The sequence below is a fragment of the Triticum dicoccoides genome, chromosome 6B, assembly GCF_002162155.2.
Source record: "Triticum dicoccoides isolate Atlit2015 ecotype Zavitan chromosome 6B, WEW_v2.0, whole genome shotgun sequence".
Lineage (NCBI taxonomy): Eukaryota > Viridiplantae > Streptophyta > Magnoliopsida > Poales > Poaceae > Triticum > Triticum dicoccoides.
In genome coordinates this window covers 436,883,731-436,899,308 of record NC_041391.1, presented here as the reverse complement: position 1 = coordinate 436,899,308, position 15,578 = coordinate 436,883,731, and the positions used below count along the sequence as shown (strand labels likewise).

The following is a 15,578-nucleotide window of genomic DNA, read 5'->3' as shown; positions in this document are numbered from 1 at the left end:
CCCCCCCTCAAACTCATGGTGGATCCACAACACTGAGTTTGGGGAGGTGAAATCTATGTTGAGCTCTAGTCTGTGCCTTCGTGAAGAAGTCTGCTAGCTGTAACTCGGAAGGTACATACTGAAGAGCAATAACATTATCCTGCACAGCAGCGCGCACATAAGAAGCATGAACACCAATATGCTTGGTAAGCTGATGCTTCATAGGGTCTCGCGCAATACTGTTGGCACATGTACTGTCGGACAAGAGGGTGGTAGGTGTAGTAATAGAAACGCCAAAATCCTCCAGTAACCATCGTAACCAAGTCACCTTTGCCGTCAAAAGAGCCATAGCTCTCAACTCAGCCTTTGCACTTGAACGGAAATTGTAGTCTGTTTCTTCGTCTTCCAGGCAATGAGAGAACCACCAAGAGAAACACAATAAGTAGAAAGTGAACGGCGATATGAAGGATCACTAGCCCACGCAACATCCGAATAGGCCTGGAGCTGTAATGAGCTAGAATGGGGAAAAAATAAATGATGAGAGATCGTGCCACGAAGATATCGTAGAACACGAAGAAGGTGACTAGTGAACTAAAGTGGGAGCGGAAACAAACTGGCTCAGAATATGGACAGGATATGAGATATCCGGACGAGTGATAGCAAGATAGACAAGACTCCCAACAAGATGACGATAACGCGTCGGATCAGACAAGAGCTCGCCATCAGAAGCGTGAAGGTTAACATTGAGCTCCACAGGAGTCTCAGCAGTGCGCTCATCACTAAGAGCTGCACGAGCAAGATCCTGGATATACTTTTCTTGGGAAATAGAAAAGCCATCGGAGGTGGAGGAAACCTCAATCCCAAGAAAGTAATGAAGAGGACCAAGATCAGACATAAGAAACTGCTCACTGAGACGGGCCTTAACAAAGGCAATGTACTCAGAATCGTCGCCAGTGATGATCATGTCATCAACATATAGAAGAAGAGTGCGACCACGAGCAGAAAGATGGACAAATAGCGCTGGATCATGAGCACTGGACGAAAAACCAGCTGCAGTGACCATAGAGGCAAACCGCTCAAACCAAGCACGGGGGCTAGTTTAAGGCCATATAGAGAGCGCCGAAGACGGCAAACCATGCCATCAGGAACTGAATACCCAGGTGGTGGCTGCATATAAACTTCCTCACGCAGCTCAACATTAAGAAAGGTATTCTTAACATCAAGCTGAGACACAGACCAGTGGCGTACAGAGGCCACAAAAGTGTGCGGACAGTGGTCATATGGACCACAGGAGCAAAAGTCTCATCGTAATCATGACCATGCTCCTGCTGAAAGCCGCGAGCCACAAGACGAGCTTTATAACGCTCAAGGGAACCATCAGAGCGAGTCTTAATCTTATAGACCCACTTACAAGTGATGGGACGAACATGGGGAGGAAGAGAAACCAGGTCACACGTGCCATTGCGCTCAAGGGCAGCAATCTCCTCTGCCATCGCAAACTGCCATTCAGGATGGACAGTAGCATCTCGATAAGAAGTCGGCTCAAGAACGGTCGAAAGACCATAGCGAGAAGGAGAATATCGGTCAGGGGGCGGTCAAGGCCGAGAACGAAGACCATAAGTCGGGTGAGAGGAGGAAGACAACACATCAGAAGTAGAGGGCACATCTGTAGACTTATCCACAACACGTGAACGACAAGTACAATGGAAAGGAAAGGAGGGAAGAGGTGGAATCACTGAAGGTGGGGACGAGGATTGTAGCGGTGATGAAGGTGGAGAAGGGGAAGGTATCGGTGATGAAGGTGGAGAGTCATGCGATGAGGGAGGAGGATAAACCGCAGGAGAGGACGGGGTCGGATCTGCAACAGCGGGACGAGGAGTAGGAATACTGGTCATAGAGGGTGGTGTATCAGAAAATGTAAGAAAGGAAATGTCCTCCGTAGAAAAAGCCGAGGAGGATGGACGCGGATAGAAGGGACGAGATTCATCAAAGGTCACATCCGGGGAAATACGCATCCGGCGACCGACAGGATCCCAACACTGATAGCCCTTATGCTCATCACTATATCCAAGAAAGACACACTCAAAAGACTGAGCGGTCAGTTTGGTGCGTTCACGAGGGGCAAGCAAAACATAGCAAACGCAACCAAACAAATGGAGCGCCGAATAATCAGGAGAACGACCAGAAAGACGCTCGAGAGGAATACCACCTGGTAGAACAGCAGAAGGCTGAATGTTGATGAGATAGGTGGAAGTGGTAACAGCCTCAGCCCAGAAGTGAGGCGGGAGAGAGGCGGCAATCATCATTGCACGCGCCGTCTCAAGAAGGTGACGATGCTTGCGCTCAGTCACACCATTCTGAGCATGAGCACCAGGGCAAGAGAACTGAGTAAAAGAGTACCTTGCTCGGCAAGAAATCCTCTCAGTGCATGGGAGATATACTCACCAGCTGAATTTGCGCGAAAAACACGAATAGGAGTGGAAAACTGGGTATGAACCATGGCAGCATTTTTTTTGTATATAGGTAAGGCCTCACTATGAGAAGACATGAAATAGATCCAAGTGTATCGAGAAAAATTGTCTATAAAGATAATATAGTAGCGATGACCCCCTTTTGAAGCGAAGGGAGTCGGACCCCAAACATCAGAGTGAACGAGATCAAAAGGACGCTCGGACACTGACTCATTGTGAAGATAGGGTAGCTGAATCTGCTTACCAAGCCTACAACCCAGACAATCTAGCGAAGCGTTACCGGAGACAGACCCCTGAACACCACGATGAACCAAAGACGAGAGACGAGAACCACATAAATGGCCAAGACGATGATGCCACTGCTGAAAAGAGCTGGTAGATGCAGCTATAGAGGCTGCGAGACTGGCGGCGGTGGCAGCGGAGGGAAGACGAAGCCAGTCAAGCTCCCATAGACCATCAGAGCGTTGAGGGCCAGCACCAAGCAGAGCGCCCGTGCGACGATCAACAGAACATGAATCAAAGTCGAGAATGACCCTACTAGAGTCAACAATCTGACCACCAGATATGAGCTGCATGGTAAGTCAAGGAACATGAGCGACAGAGGGAACATGAAATGAAGAAGTGCTAAGAGTGCCTTGACTAGCTACAGAGAGGGGAGGAGGCGGGGCTGCGGCGGTCTGGCCGGGAGGAGGCGGGGCCGGCGTCCCGATCGACCAGAAAGCAGGGCGGGCGTCCTGGGTGACTTGGATCAGAAAAGCAGCAGACGAGAGGGAGCAATGGCGGTGTATGTGCTTGGCAACGATCGATCTGACATAGATTGCTGCAGAGAGATCGATTCAGAGGAGATCCAGAGAAGAAGACTGGAAAAAAAAATACGATCGTCAGGCGAGTTGCAGCGCCGGAGAAAACCTAGGCTCGAATACCATGTTGAAATAGCAACTTGATCTTATTAGGAGGCCAAAGGCAGCATATATACAAGTACATGAGGATGCCAAAAGGCTAGAATGCAAAAGACCAAAAGTCATCACTAATATAACTCTAACAGTATCATAGTTACTAAGGCATCACCAAAGTGTCGTTTAGGCGTCGAGGCGGTCCTGGGTGGTGGTCATAGCCGTTTTGTGGCGTCCAAGGCATCGAGAAGACATGGTATAGTGTTGCCTGAGGCAAGGCAGGTGATGAGGATGCTTGTAGTGGGAGGATGGAAATATAGAGCAGGAAAATCTTTGAAGAGGGAAGTGAGATACATACATACAGTAGCTAAGAAAAAAAAGGGACCTGCAACCTTAGGTTGAGGGAAACAGTTCTGATGCTGAAGCCGCCTATCTGTTGTCTCCACTGGCTTGCTGCGCCGAGCCCTTGCCGCTGCCACCACATCTTGGCTCGTTACTTTTGCTCTGGCTGCAGATTGCCACTGCCGCTGATGTCACTGCATGTCGTAGTTGTCTTTGTCTCCGACGGTCTGATTATTGAGTTACAAGGTTGATGAGGAACAATAGAGAGAAGACCAAGAAAAAAATATAAGTCAAATCTGTTTGATTATTTCTAGATACTTCTACCCTAGTTTAGTATTTGTTTCTTTTCTTAACCCTAACTACTGTTTTCTAGAGTCTTCTAGCCATAGGTAGAATGTTGAATCTTAAGTAATGTTTTCTAGAGTGTTCTAGCTATAAGTAGAAGTTGAGATGTGAAGGGTTCCCAAAGCCCTGTAAATTAGAGCATGTTTGGTTCGTGACCTGGTCTCTGCACCAGGCAAAAATAGATGCCTGGCCTGCGCCTGAAAAGCGGATGATTTTTGCCTGACCAGGCTGCCTGAGCTAGAAGGCGTTTGGTTTCCTCCCTGGGCGTGAAAGATTATTAAACTAGTACTATGCTGCGTCAGAGTTCTGTAATTACTCCGGCCCTTTGTTTGTATTCGCCAGGCACCTTGGTTTTTGTGTCCAGGCTTCCCTTCCCGGACGCCTCGTTCAGGCTAATTGTGTGCCTGCATATTGGCCAGGCTAATCACCCTTTTACATCCGTCCAGGCCGGGCTAGCAGAGAAAATACTAGGCCAGCAACCAAACAAGGTCCAGGCAGGATTCAGGGACTCCTCCAGGCCAGGCATCTTTGTGCAAGGACAACAACCAAACACACCCTTAGGTCTTCACCTCTAGTTTGTAACCAGACTTATGTACCCCGCTACCTATAATAGAACTTTGTGTTCGATCTAAGATCTTGGACTAGATCTTGTGCTCTATGAGTTTGTATTGAACTCCTGCTGCCATATTGGCCTATATTCGCCTCTAGAGTGATATCTAGGGCAGCACGTTGAAGTAGTTCCTTCAACACTAGTGCTATACACTTTGTAGCAGCAAGGTGGAGTTGTTCCTCCACATCCTTGTGCTGCTTCAGAGGTTGAACTTCAGGCATCATGGCTTGTATCCCCTCCTTTCACCTGCTTCCCTTGTTCTTGCAGCTGCATTTTGCAGCTGGCTCTTCAGGGCACACAGAGCAGGGTTGAGGTGGATTACGCTGTTGGGCTATGATTGCCATTTCAACCTTGCCTTTTTCATCCGGGACACCATTTTATCATCTAATTTTTACTGTACAAGATAGGAATGTCATGTCTTTGGTGCCTAGTAGGTGCTATAGTGACCAGTCAAAGCTATTTACAAGAAAGGATTTTTCATCCCAAATTCCTTTGACAAAGTTAGCAGTGGAAAGCTCTGCTAACTGTTTCAGCTTCAGCCTCCTTTGATAGTTGTGCATATCCCAAATAAACTAGGCACAGGCTATGCCTTGCCGTGATCCCTCAGCCTAGCATGATAGCCATGGTTATGTGGTTGATTTATTGGCTAAAGCCATGCATTTCTTACAAATGGTTGGGAAATGAGGAGTGATAGTGGAATTTTCATATATCTAAGCATATCTGAGCATAATGACTAAGGAGAAGGTACATGGAAAGTGCCATAAAAGTTCTGACTCTCAGCAATGTTAACTTCTCCCTTGCTTCTTGTTTCAAATGTTGGCAGTGGGAAGCTCTTGCTCTATTACTTATTGGGATCAGCATCAATCAACTTCGAACTGCACCTGCGGGCGATACGGCATTCGGTCTTCCTATCACTGCTATCGCATACATCTATACACTGATTTTTGTAAGTTGCTGTCAGGGCCATCTGGTTCTTTAGTTTTTTCCTTTGTTCTTTCACTTGTTTTTATAAGCTGTCGCAACAGGCAGCGAGCTTAAAGTTGCTGTATATTCAGTTGAAACTGTGAATTGTAGGTAACTGTTCCATCACTAGCTTCTGTCTACAACGAGTATGCAATGAAAAGTCAAGATACTAGTATTTATCTTCAGGTACTTCCTTAAATTTGACTATAATCTGTTCAGAATTATTAGGGAGTAACTGCCATTTTTTTTAATTCTATCGAACTATATGGTTATTTTATGGTATTTCTCTTATACTTCTCCAAATTCCTGTCGTAAGGCATGGGCTCATTCTTGTCTCCATCTCTGTGATTGTTTTGCCCTTTTATCTAATTGGATGTTCTTTTGATATACTTCACAGAATTTATTTCTGTATGGATATGGTGCAATATTCAACTTCCTCGGCATCCTTGGGACGGCCTTATTCCAAGGTATGCACCTTTGTTGAATGCCCAGTATTTTTATGCTAGGTGGATAGTAAGTACTTCACGTTATACGGGCAGGGAGTTTGTATTATATTATCATCCTTAGTGCTTTCTTAGTTGTGCAATCCAGGGATGGGAGTCGGGTATTACTTATTCTTAGGAGCTGTCAAAACGAAGGAGTGATTTCCTGGTTGGTTCAGAATTTGAAGTATGATTATTTTTTACTAAACCTTAAGGCCAGATATGAGCATTTATCTTTAATTGTTTATCAATGACCACTGTCAGATCCCAGAGCAAAATGGATAGCCATGTTCTTTCTTGTCCTGTCATGTCCAAAGCATCTGTTCATGAAATGTCATAATGCTACTTAAGTGTTGGTGCAGCACATGTTTCTGGTGTAATCATGTCTTCTTACAGGGCCCGAGAATTTTAATATCCTTCAAGGGCATTCAAGGGCTACGATGTTTCTCATATGTAACAATGCTGCGCAAGGCATTCTTTCTTCATTCTTCTTCAAGTATGCAGGTAAATGTTCTACCTTCCAGTCTTTCTTTTGTACATTGTGTTTGTTCTTATCTATTTCTTCTATAATTTCTCCTCATTAAATGATCAATTGAAATTATCCTGCAGATACAATTTTGAAGAAGTATTCCTCAACTGTTGCCACAATTTTTACTGGTCTAGCCTCTGCTGCTTTTCTGGGACATACCTTGACTATTAACTTTCTCCTGGGCATATCAGTGGTGTTTATTTCAATGCATCAGGTATCCTTACCTATTTCTTAACTTAATTTTATTTAGCCAACCTTCTTCCTCTTCCATTTGTGTAACTTCTATTTGTTCTCAGTTCTTCTCACCTATAGCTAAAGTCAAAGACGACAAACCAGGTGAATTATTGGAGTTGCAAGATACACAGAATCATCGGTAAGTTTCTATCCTTTCAAATGGTCGGAGTATGAATTTTGATCACTTTGTCTGACTTGTTTTATACTGAATCCTTGATTCCTTGATAACTTTGATACACACACATGAATAATTACTTATGCTGTTATGATCATAAACTGATTTCTAAGTATTTTTTTGACTTGTATGATGCCTATTACATCACAGGTCATCTGATTCTTCTTTTGTAAATATGACTGCTGGTGCTGCTGAGGACGTAAGCTACTTTTCTTGCTTCAAGAATAATAGAAACATCATTTACATTGCGGACACTCGCATTTTAAGTTGCTCATGTCATTTCAGGCTAGCCATCAGCTTGGAACTGATGAGAGGCAACCACTGTTGCCAATTTGAAACGTATATTTTGTAGGTATGAATGGCTTACCTTATCCAGAATTTCTATAAGAATGTTTGCTCATGTTACATGCCTTGCTTTCTCTATTTAGCATATCTTTTCTGTCCATATGCGTACGCTCATGATATTTGAATTACGAACCAAATTCTAAATAAATAAGCATACGTCTCTGCGCCTACAAACTTGTGGGTATGTATCTGTATTATTTGAGGAAAATATCTGCAGACATGTGTATGATAAAAGAAATAGTGGTATCAAACAGGAGTTGCATGATCCAAACAGAAATTCTCATTGTTTCGGAGAATAAGTTTCAAGATTAAAACGATATGTGTAGTTGTGCATATAGGCCACACTTGGTTTGATGTGGGCCCCACAATTATATTTTGGTTTTGAACGAAGGAAATTGTAGAAGTAACTTGAGCCTGCGTAGGTTCCATCTGTAACTCACCAATCCAGAATTAAGTTTGTGAAGAAGCCAGGTTGCTAAGAATACTAACTAGCTCACTGCCTTTGAACTCCTTGTTTTTCTGCAGGTAGGATAGAAGAGTTGGGGGACAGCAGATTTTGTGTAGTGCTGCGAGTGAAATAAACTACTGTACACTGTAAAGGCAAAGACAGAAGTTACAAATGTGTTGCCCTTTTCCATTTCATTCTTTTGGAGGGGGGTGCGTGACCAGGTGGCGCATGATAACTTGGATAGTAAGCATAATCTCCACAGGAAGTCCCCAATACGATACACATAGAAATTCATTTTTCCTTGGAGCCTGTTGCGTACAGTCAAATAGTATACTGAGGTATTCTTTTGTACGGAATTTTTGAGCTACCGATCATTATAACAATTCGTTATTACTTGGTTCTTCTGGTGCTTATGGTGATCGTTTGAATCCTTTTTTTTTTGTGTGTGTTGTAAGAGGTTGAAGTCGATCTTCGTAAAATAGCACTGTTTCATGTTTGAACCTAAGAACTGTTGTTACTCAGGAGGGCAGGAAGACAGAATTACTCCCTCCGATCCATATTAATTGTTGCTGATTTAATACAAAATATTAGTTGTTGCTGTTTTACAAGTGGTTCTCAATCTAGGACTTATCTTCTGTGCGTTGGATGGCTTTGCTTTAATGTCAGTAGCCAAAAGTCCCTCTTACAGATCATGAACCCAACCTTGAAAATGAGGTGCAGTTTGTTTGAAGATTTTTTCATTTTTAGTAGACCAAATGCTCCAGCAGCCCATTAAGATGATATCCAGTGCAATTTCTCTAGGAAGCACAACCATAGATAAGCAGATTTCATCATAGCAGGAAATGCCTCTGGTCTGGGAAAAGGAATAATGTGACTCCAGCATCTGTCAGCAAATGGACGGTCCCAAGAGGTGCAAAAGGATTTTCTTCATGTGCTCATTACACAGAACACAATTATAGTTGTAAGAAACATGGTTTTCCTTCAAAAGTCATCCTCTGCTCCTGAGCTCAAATGAGCTTGGGATAAACAGTAAAATGATAAAAAAGGAAACAAACTTAAAAAAATCTGAATTTATTTTGTGCAAACATTGACAAAAGTTTTACGTGCTCGCAAAATTTCATGTTGAAAAGACATCTTTAGAAGTCATGAAAAAAAAATCAGCACTTCAAAATGCTTTCAAAAATAACATTTTGGAACACCAATTTTGTTTCTTTTTGCCGCGGCTTTCAAAAATGTGATTTCAAGATGATGAAATTTTGTGAGCACGTAAAACTTTTGTTAGTGCCTATACCTTTGAATTTTACTGTTCACCCAAACTTATTTAAGCTCGGGCTCAGAAACTCCATATCCGGTTTTTCTTTTCAGAAGATTCCTGAAGCTAGAAGATCTATGCATCAGCCGAGAAGAACACTTCCAAAGTTCTAAGACCAATCATGATTTTATACATCTTCATAGAAGAATAAACACTAGAATTCCAGGGGTAGGTTCACTTATGCCAACTCCAATGCGCGACCACAAACGGACGTCTGTTTTGTCCAGATTATATTCATTTGGGTCAGCTGTGGGCACGTTGTCCTGTCGGACTTGTTCAAATATGGCTGTTGTGCCCAACCACGGATGCAGTTCATCCATCCGCCAGAATCATTGCTACAAAAATAAAAACTGAAATTAGGACCTGTGGCTATAGTCATGCCAGCACACATAGTTCATGCCAACTAGAGTGCCATCCTACAAAAAAAACGCCCCGAGTTCATGCCGGCACACTTGCCAACGCTCAAAAAACGACCATTCGCGGGCCCTAGTTCAGGCTGGCACACAAGTCGGCATGCAAAATGATGGCGCTCTCGGCCATAGCTCAATCATCAAGCTCGAGCAATTCCTTTTTGCTTCTTCTCGAACCATGGCCTTCTCCTCGGGGACACTTTGCTCAAGTCCACCTTCATGATCTCCATCTCCTTCGCCCCGAAAGCGAGCGCCACCTCTTTTGCTTTGGTCTTCGCTTTGGTCGCTTCAATCTCGAGCTTCTTCGTTTGGACGCCCTCTTCCATCTCGAGTTTCTTCGCGTGGACGTTCGCGGCGACTCTACTTGTGGAGGACGAACATCCGACGAGATGGTGCTCGTTGCGACCATGGCGGCGGGGTAAAAATGGTCAGTGTGGGGTGACTGAACCCTAGGAGGGGGAGGGCCTGCCGCGTGGCCTTGGTGACGATGGCCTCGTTCTCTTGGGCGGAGGCCTTCTATTGCATGACAACGACTTTCCTCTCCACATCTCTGGCCCTCCAGCCGGCCCTCTTCGCTAATTCTTGGGAAAGCTCCTTCGGCGTGAGCACCTTCTTGGGCTTCTTCTTCTATTGCATGACAAAGACTTTCCTCTCCACATCTCTGGCCCTCCGAGCGACCTTCTTCGCCGATTCTTGGGAAAGCTCCTTCAGGCACACGGGGCAGGCGGCAATGGCGGCCGGGATGGCGGCGGCGGCAGGGCCATGGCGGGTGGCAGAAGGGTGGGATGGTTTTTGGGAGGGAATGGGGAAAATGGGGAGGAAGTGCCCCTGACTGGCGGGCCAAGGGGAGGACAAGGGCGGGTGTCCCGCACTCCGCAACCTGTCCGTTTCGACGCAAACCATACCCAAATTTGGGCCTGAAATGTGTCGCAGACGAATGAAAAACAGACACCCGTCCATTTGCGTTCGCGCGTTGGGCCACGCTTCTGTCTGTTTCAACCCAAACGGACAGGGTCGGACCAAATGCGGCCACGCATTGGATTTAACCTTATCCATGCCATCACCATCTCGTTGAGTTCTGTCCTGAATGGTAGTGGTTAGAAGAATGAATTGCCGATGAAATTGAGTGACATAGGCCTATGAAACAAGTCTTCCAGGTTTTCCAAAGCCAAAACTGCTGAAAAGAAATCTCAGTGTTATTGCAAAAGGAGTGAAGATAAGGTATGCATCCTGAAGCCTTTGGTCAAGCCATTATCAGTCCAAAAAAGGGTGGAATTGCCACAACTAGGTGCACAGATAGCATGCTCTTTGTAGATAGGCAACGGTTTGAGAACAACTTTCCACCAAAAGGAACCCAAAATTTTGTTACTAGGAAGACAATTTGGGTAGTAGGTTTCCCAGATAATGTTGACCCAAGGGGTGTCCACTCCGTTGAAGAACTTGTGCAAATATTTCATCAGAAGACCTTGATTGTAAATGGTGATATCTAAAATACCAAGTCCCCCATGGGATTTAGGCAAACAAGCTTTATCTCAAGAAATCAGAGTCGCTTCTTTCTCCTCAGATCCATACTTTTTTCAGAAGCAATGTTTCAAGTATTTGTTGATCTGATGGACCACAGTCATAGGGACAGAGAGGGTGGGCAGCAGCCCGGTAGGGGATTTCAGTTGGCTGAGGATGTCGGAGTCCTACGTGTCATAGGTCCGGACACCCACAAACGTCCGGACGTCTGCAGCGTTTTGAGGGTGTGTTGGAGATGCCCTTAACTTGTGTGCCTAAGTTGCGGGTTGAGTAAAACAAGACTTCAATTCCGTTAGCGGTATGCAGTCATCGTAGTAGCCATATCTGACATATAGAGTAGAGTATGCAACATTGATCTCCAATTCAGTTGGATTCGACAAACCACAGCAGACACAGCTAGGTGGGCAATTTAGCTGAGCCCAATTCAAACCAAACCAAACCAAGATCTTGACAAAATGGTATCAGGAAGAAAACCGTGTATTCAACTACTTAAAAAAGATGTCTGAATTCCGTACACCAAGTTAATGCACAAGCTCTAGTACTGATAGCCCTTGCTTGTGCCCCATAAACGTTCATATTACGATACTGCTTCACTCTTAACAGTCACTCTACCATGGCATCAGCCTTTTCCTTCGTTGGCGGCTTCACATTTTTTGGCTTTCTTTCTACCTGTGGAATGAAGCTCAGTGAATCTTTCAACCAGACAAACACAGAATAGGAGTAAACTTCTCAGTCAATTCAAAGATAGAAAATGGGAGCAACATATCGGTGTCTGATGTATCAAGTTACTTGAATATCAGAATAACTAACCTTTGCCTTTCAATCTTTTGATCTGTATTCTTGAGTTTTTCTTCACATTAAACTTCATCTGAGACTTGTCCTTTGCAGTTTCCGAAGATGCTGCATGTCAAAGTACAAAGGTAAGCAATAGCACTGCAATGATGAGCGACGTGCACGCACATGCACACACACAAATAAGTGATGGCAGCACACAGAGGAATGAAGTGACAAAACAAATATATGCAGAAATGACATCAAACAACACACTGAAACATTTAACCAGAAATAAATAAATGGAAGACAACATAGTTCCCTCCATAAGCAGCAGAAAGAAATAGGTCCATCGGCACTCATGCTTGGTCATGAACGCGTCCCAGTTAAAAACAAATACATCATTATGTTGCAAAATCAAGGGCATAATACAAAATGATAACGGGCACGAGTGGCACATATAAATAGTCCTGTCCTAGCTACTTTCTCAAAATGTACACTGTTTTTTGCTTTTACGATCATGCATCATAATATACTAGAAACAAAACTACACATATAAATGAAATACTACTACAGGAATAGCAATACTGGATGCTTTATCTACTATTTTTTTCATCTCATGATAATCCACGGCAATGCTATTTGGTATGGCAATTTTCTAAACATGACTGTTTTTGTTTAAATTACCTCAATGGGTACCAAGCATAGATGACACTTCTCAAATGGTTATCATGGCTTGGTAACTATAGCATTCAACAACATAGAGTTATGACACTGATTCTCGTTTCTTCTTGAAGTACAGTTATAACTAGGCAAACTAGCTAGCTGGACTAAACTAGTCGGAACTTGCATGAGAAGGTTATATGCAGCTCCACCATCACAAAAATCTATCAAGAGCAAAATACCAGTCTTTCTTCACAAATGAAGAATACAATCTTTGGCAGAGAAAAGGAACCTAGGAACTAGAATAAAGTAGACGATGCCATTGAAGCTGTAAAGAAGAGAGGTAAATGACACTACATACATATGAACTTTATCACTACCATCTGGGCACCAGCGTAAATTCAATTAATATAAATATAGATGGGTACCATCGGTCCATCACTAGTTCTTTTTTTTTGTGGCACTCCACCACTAATTCAGACATCTTCATACTGAAGCATACCTTGCTTTGGTTATAGCTCAGAGAATCAAAACAGATATGCATATATACCAACCAAGAAACAAACATTTCAACACCAAGCAAACCTAGGAAACAAACTCAGAATGTGTTACCCTAAGCCTTAGCATCCTATCTGCAACACCAAATTTAACTGGTAGGTAACTGTTTAAACTACGTGTACCATTAATTTATGCCACTAGTAGACTGACAACCATTATATCATATCAGTCTAATCAGTAATCAGAGCTTAAAATGTCGAGATGAACATTACAGACAACATCAAAGCAAGCATCAGCAACATCACCAATGTTACGATTACCATGAATGGTCCAACTGAACCTAAAAGATACGCACAACACATGACTCACCAACAAATTCCATATATAACTTAAATAATGGACGACCATGTGGCAACGCAATGCAAAAGCACTACGACCAAGGGAATGCAACACATCTAGAGCAAATGGGCAAACCTCCCGAATCACTAGTAAACCAAATTCTCGTGCAAATTACGCAAGTACCCTACCTACAGACAAATAAACAAACTGGCTAATCTCCTCCATTCGGCTCGAAATAATCAAGCAAACCGAGAGCTGTACCTTCAGCAGAGACCATATCGACGTCGCCCATGTTATTCTCCAGCGCCTTAACCATCACAGCCTCCTTCTGATCCTGCACCAAACAAGCATCAGAGAGCCACCAGGGAAATCAGTAGGTGGGGAGGCGGAAGGAGATAGAACCTACCCGGTTGAGGCGGCGCAGGAGCTTGCGCTTGCGCTTGCCAGAAATGGCGATGGGCGCGTTGTGGTGCTTAAGCTTGCCGGAGTTGGGATCCCCATGGGCGCGGCGCTTGCGGTCATGGCTGGACTCGCGCTTGCTCTTCTGCACCACGTTGTACTTGGCCATGGCGGCGGGTGGGTCTCGGCAACCGCGGAAGAGGAGGAGAGGAAGCCGACCGAACCCTTCCGCCCCGGCCTTTAACCCTTCCCTACTGCTGGAGATTCGCGCAGGCAAACGTGTCTGCTCGGCCGCTTTAAGATTCGTGCCACTAGGGCACGCCTGCCCAAAGCTACTTGTGACATATTTTTTTCTACTTTCTTCTTATTTTGCGAGGGTGCTACTTGTGGGCCTTTACTATTTGACGCTCCAGGCGCCTGTTATAGTTCTTTTCGCAAATGGGCGCCTGAAACAGGGCACCCTACTCTAGCTTCGGACTCGCTGAAGTGGCGAGTGCGCTGGGCCGGCCCCTGAGCGCGGGAAGCCACAGCATTATTTTTCCTTTTATTTTTATACTTTTATTTATAATTTATATTATTTTAAATATATATATATATATTAAAAACAATTTTAGAAAATATATTGAACAAGTATTTCAAATATGCTGAACAACTATTTAAAAAATGTTGAACATGTACTTTAAAAACTATTGATCATGTATAGTTAAACAAGTATTTGAAAAACAGTTGATCATGTATATAAAAATGTTGAACAAGTATTTAGAAAATGTTGAACGGGTTTTTGAAAAATGTTGAACATGTATTTGCAAAATGTTGATCATGTATATAAGAATGTAGAATAAAAAACAAGAAAAACAAAGAAAAGGCAAAAAAGTGAAAACAATGAAACAAAATAAGCCTAAGGAAAAAAGGAAATAAAAAACTAAAGAAACAAGTGAATAAACAATGAAAAATAGAGAAGAAAAAATTCGAACAAAGAACAAAAAAAATAGAAAACCCTATAAAAGAACAAAAAGAAAAAAAATAGAAACAACATGAAAACCATGGAAAAACCGACGTCATTTGCGTGAAGTACACACCGTGCCAACAACTTATCGTGAGACATAGGCGCAGTGGCGCTAGCCTTCTCCTAGGGGACCGGAGATCGATCCCCGTTTCTCCCCTTCCCTTTTTTGTTTAACTGTGCGCGAAAATGCACCAGGCCAACTACTCTACACCCTTTAGCGAGTTTCCTGCGGACTCGCTTAATGCGAGAAATAGTCAGCGCGCCTGAAATGCACCCCCTCCGCTGCGAGCTGGGCTGGCCCATGTATCAAGAAGTGCGCCACTGGAGTTCGAACTCGCAATCTCCTCCTTTGGCACCAACAACAATAACCACTACACCATCGACCAACTAGTGCTTTTTAACTTGTTTTTCTATAATTGTTCTCTTTAGTAGCAGGAATGCTCTGATTTTGGGAAGCTTTTTTCCCAGTTCGCTGGTCATTTTCAAGGTTTTCTTTTTTCTTTTTATTTTGTTTTTTAAATGCACAGTTTTCATTTGTTTTTTAAATCAATGATTTTCATTTTTGTGTTTAAAAAATATGAACCTTTTCATTTCAATTAAACTTTAATTTGATGGGCTTTTTTCAAATTTGATGATTTTTTTTATAATTTGATGATTTTTTTTAAAATTCGATCAATTTTATTTTCAATTTCAATGAACTTTTATCAAATTCAATGAACCTTTTTCCAAGTTTGATGAACTTTTTCCAAATTTGAAGAACTATTTCCAAGTCCAATGAACTTTTTTCAAAATCCGATGAACTTTTTTTTTTCAAATTTGTGAACTGTTTTTGAAAACTTCATC

General features: G+C 43.2%; 2 protein-coding genes across 2 annotated transcripts in view; one reads left to right on the top strand and one right to left on the bottom strand.

The window, feature by feature from the left end:
- The window catches only part of LOC119322877 (CMP-sialic acid transporter 5), an 11,482-nt gene extending 3,262 nt beyond the window's left edge, over positions 1–8,220 (top strand). The window contains exons 8-16 of the mRNA XM_037596414.1: positions 5,464–5,586; positions 5,715–5,789; positions 6,001–6,070; positions 6,482–6,589; positions 6,695–6,828; positions 6,911–6,987; positions 7,174–7,222; positions 7,309–7,375; positions 7,894–8,220. Of these exons, the coding sequence (XP_037452311.1) occupies positions 5,464–5,586; positions 5,715–5,789; positions 6,001–6,070; positions 6,482–6,589; positions 6,695–6,828; positions 6,911–6,987; positions 7,174–7,222; positions 7,309–7,359 (687 nt within the window). The 3' untranslated portion in view covers positions 7,360–7,375; positions 7,894–8,220. The remainder of the gene's footprint in view (positions 1–5,463; positions 5,587–5,714; positions 5,790–6,000; positions 6,071–6,481; positions 6,590–6,694; positions 6,829–6,910; positions 6,988–7,173; positions 7,223–7,308; positions 7,376–7,893) is intronic.
- Positions 8,221–11,396: 3,176 nt separating this feature from the next.
- LOC119325145 lies at positions 11,397–13,964 on the bottom strand. Its single transcript, XM_037598895.1, has 4 exons — positions 13,737–13,964; positions 13,592–13,664; positions 11,870–11,959; positions 11,397–11,728 (listed from the first exon to the last, which is right to left on the bottom strand). Exons 1-4 carry the CDS (start codon positions 13,896–13,898, stop codon positions 11,679–11,681), a joined length of 375 nt encoding a protein of 124 aa, XP_037454792.1. The 5' UTR covers positions 13,899–13,964; the 3' UTR covers positions 11,397–11,678.
- Positions 13,965–15,578: the final 1,614 nt, after the last annotated feature.